Source organism: Rhincodon typus, unplaced genomic scaffold, assembly GCF_021869965.1.
Source record: "Rhincodon typus isolate 14 unplaced genomic scaffold, sRhiTyp1.1 hic_rhity00000101, whole genome shotgun sequence".
Lineage (NCBI taxonomy): Eukaryota > Metazoa > Chordata > Chondrichthyes > Orectolobiformes > Rhincodontidae > Rhincodon > Rhincodon typus.
The window spans coordinates 13669-16770 of NW_025965739.1; the positions used below are offsets into that span (position 1 = coordinate 13669).

General features: G+C 46.4%; 1 gene segment (V, D, J or C); it reads right to left on the bottom strand.

Moving 5' to 3' along the window:
- LOC109913813 overlaps positions 1–2631 on the bottom strand; it is a 3963-nt gene extending 1332 nt beyond the window's left edge. The window contains 2 exon segments of the V gene segment in view: positions 2106–2273; positions 2460–2631. Coding sequence covers positions 2106–2273; positions 2460–2508 — 217 coding nt within the window.
- Positions 2632–3102: the final 471 nt, after the last annotated feature.

Sequence of the window (3102 nt, forward strand, 5' to 3'; positions counted from 1 at the left end):
ATTGGCTTGACGGTAATAAACAGAGGGTGCTGGGAGAAGCTTGTTGTGCAGACTGGAATCCTGTGACCAGCAGTGTGCCCCAAAGATCGGTTCTAGGTTCATCATTGTTCGTCATTTATATAATCTATTTGAATGAGAGTACAGGAGGTATGGTTCATAAGTTTGTGGATGACATCAAAATTGGTGGATTAGCGGAGGGCTATTTGAGAGTACAGTGGGACATGGCAGCTGGAGTTTAATTCAGATAATAGTGAGGTGTTGCACTTTGGCACAAAAACCAGGGCAGGACTGACATAGTGAATGACTGGGACGTAGGGAGTGTTGTCGAACAGAGAGACCCAGCAATGGAGGCACAAAGCTCCATGAAATTGGCATCACATGTAGACAGGATGGTGAACAAGGTTTTTGGCACATATACCTTCATCGGACAGAGCATTGGGTATGGGAGTTGGGATGTCGTGTAATGGCTGTAAAAGACACTGGTTGGGTCACATTTGAAATGCTGTGTACAATTCTGCTCACCCTGCTGTAGGAATTATGTTATTAAACTGGAAAGGGTGCAAAACAGATGACAAGGATGTTACTTAAACTGGAGGGTTGGAATGATAAGGAGAGGCTGATTAGGCCTGGGCTATTTTCCTTGGAAGGTCGGAGGCTGCAGTGTGACGTTTTAGAGATTTGTAAAATCATATTGGACATAGATAAGGTGAGGAGCCAAGGTCTTTTCCCCAGGGTAGGGGAGTCCAAAACTGGAGGCATCGGTTTAAGGTGAGAGGGGAGAGATTTGAAAGGGACATGAGGGGCAACATTTTCACACAGAGGGTGGTGCATGTATGGAATGAGCTGCTAGGGGAATTGGTAGAGGCTGGTACAATTACAAAATTTAAAAGACATTTGAACAGACACATGGATAGTAAAGGTTTAGGCGGATATGGATCAAATGCAGGAAATGGGACAACGGGGCACAGATAAGGTGAATAATTCGGTAAGAATGTGAATATTTTGCTGATGGAGACAAAACATTCCTCCTAAGGAAGGTTCAGGGATGAGGAACTTCAGTTATGAAGATAGATTGGAGAAGTTGGGACTGGGTCCCCTGGAGAAGCGAAGGCTGAGAGGAGATTTGATCGAGGAATTCAAAATCAGGAGGGGTCTGGACAGAATAAACAAGGAGAAAATGTTCCCACTCCAGAAAGGATTTACAGCAAGAGGCCACAGATTGAAAGTAATTGGTAAAAGAAGCAATAGTGAGATGAGGAAAATCACTTTCAGCCAGCGAGTGGTTAAGGTGTGGGATGCACTGCCTGAGAGTGTGGTGAAGGCAGCTTCAATTGAAACATTCCGAAGGGAATGAGACTGTTATTTGAAAAGGAACAATGTGCAGGGTGACAGGGAGAAGGCAGGAGAATGACACTCAGTGAATTGCTCATTCGGAGAGCCGGCCCAGACAGGATGGGCGGAATGGCCTCCCTGTGCACTGTAACAATTCAATGAGTGTGTGATTGAGCAGAGTTAAAGCTGGGGGAGGTGGGAACTCAGTGTCTCACTGTGCTGCTGCTGCTGCTGCTGCTGGGGTCAGTTAGATCAGAGACTGGGACAGGGGCCAGAGCTCACATCAAACTCTGTCCGTGTCCGTCACACTGAGACTGGCAGGAGGCAACTCACTGATTTCACTCCATGCTGCAGGCATGTGACCACAGGCTGCAAACGGACACAGCTCCTCCACACGGTGAGTAAAACTTACTGACTTATATCTTGCTGCTTAAAGGGGGCAATTGAACTAAAGAAATACAGCTGGACCCCCTGTTAGACACAGTGCTCCTCAATCAACCATTTCATTCACTGCAGCTCCCCACTAACACCTTCAACAATTCAGCGTTTGTGTTTTAGAAAGTTTCAGTATGGAAAGGGTTAATAACGGAGGATTGAGGTTTACTTCCTCAGTCTGAGCTTGGTTCCTTTACCGAACATATAGGGGTAGCTGCTATATGTATTCTGACAGTAATAGTCAGCGACATCCTCATTCTGAACATTGCTGATTGTCAGGGTGAAACTGGTCCCTGATCCACTGCCGCTGAATCGCTCAGAGACTCCTGTGAATAGATTTGTTGCAGAATAGATCAGGAGAGAGGGTTTCTGTCCTTCTCGCTGCTGGTACCAAGCAAGGTAGCTGCTAATAGATTGACTGGCCGTACAGGTGATGGTTGCAGTCTGGCCCAGTCCCACTGACAGCACCAGGGGAGACTGGCTCATGATGGTGTCCCCACTGATACCTGAGGGGTCAGAGAGAAACACGGTGAAGTCAGAACTGTCACAGAAAGAGCCTGTCAAATGAGGGATTGTTGGAGACACTGAGCATTCCTCTGGTTTCAGCATTTTCCCTTCAATCACAAGTCAGTGGAATTGGAGTGAAATGGAGAACAGCTAAAGATTCAAGGTGGAAAGAGAGAGATTTGTACCTGTGACGCAGAATGCCAGAGGCCAGATCAGGTGCATGTGTGAAATCATGGTGTGTGCTCCTGTCCCTGTGCCTGGTTCCTGATAAACTCTCCCTTCACTGGGCCCTGCTTTATAAAGCTGCAACCTGTGAGAGTCTCACTGGCTGTTCCTCAGTATGTAAATGGTATCGGGCAGAGAGAGAGCCATGTCAGCCCCTCACACTTCCTCTTTTCTCTCTCTCTCTCTCACACACACACACACAAACACACACACACACACACACACACACACACAGACACAATCATTCACTCCCTCTCTCACAATTTTTAATTCTTTTTCCCTTTTTGGGTTATTACGTCGCTGGCTGCACCAGTATTAATTGCACATCCCCGATTGCCCAGAGATTGTTTCGAGTCACCCACATTGCTGTCGGTGTGGAATCACATGTAGTCCAGTCCAGGTAAAAAAGGCAGTTTCCTTCCCTAAATGACATTTGTGAATCAGGTGGGTTTTAATGATGATTTTATGGTCACCATGAAACTCTTAATTCACAATTCTTTGTTACCCAGAACATTCCTTGTGTCTCTGGATTAATGGTCCAACGATAACAGGCCGTCACTTCTTGGAATCCCTCACAATCACCTTTGTCTCTCTCTCTCTCTC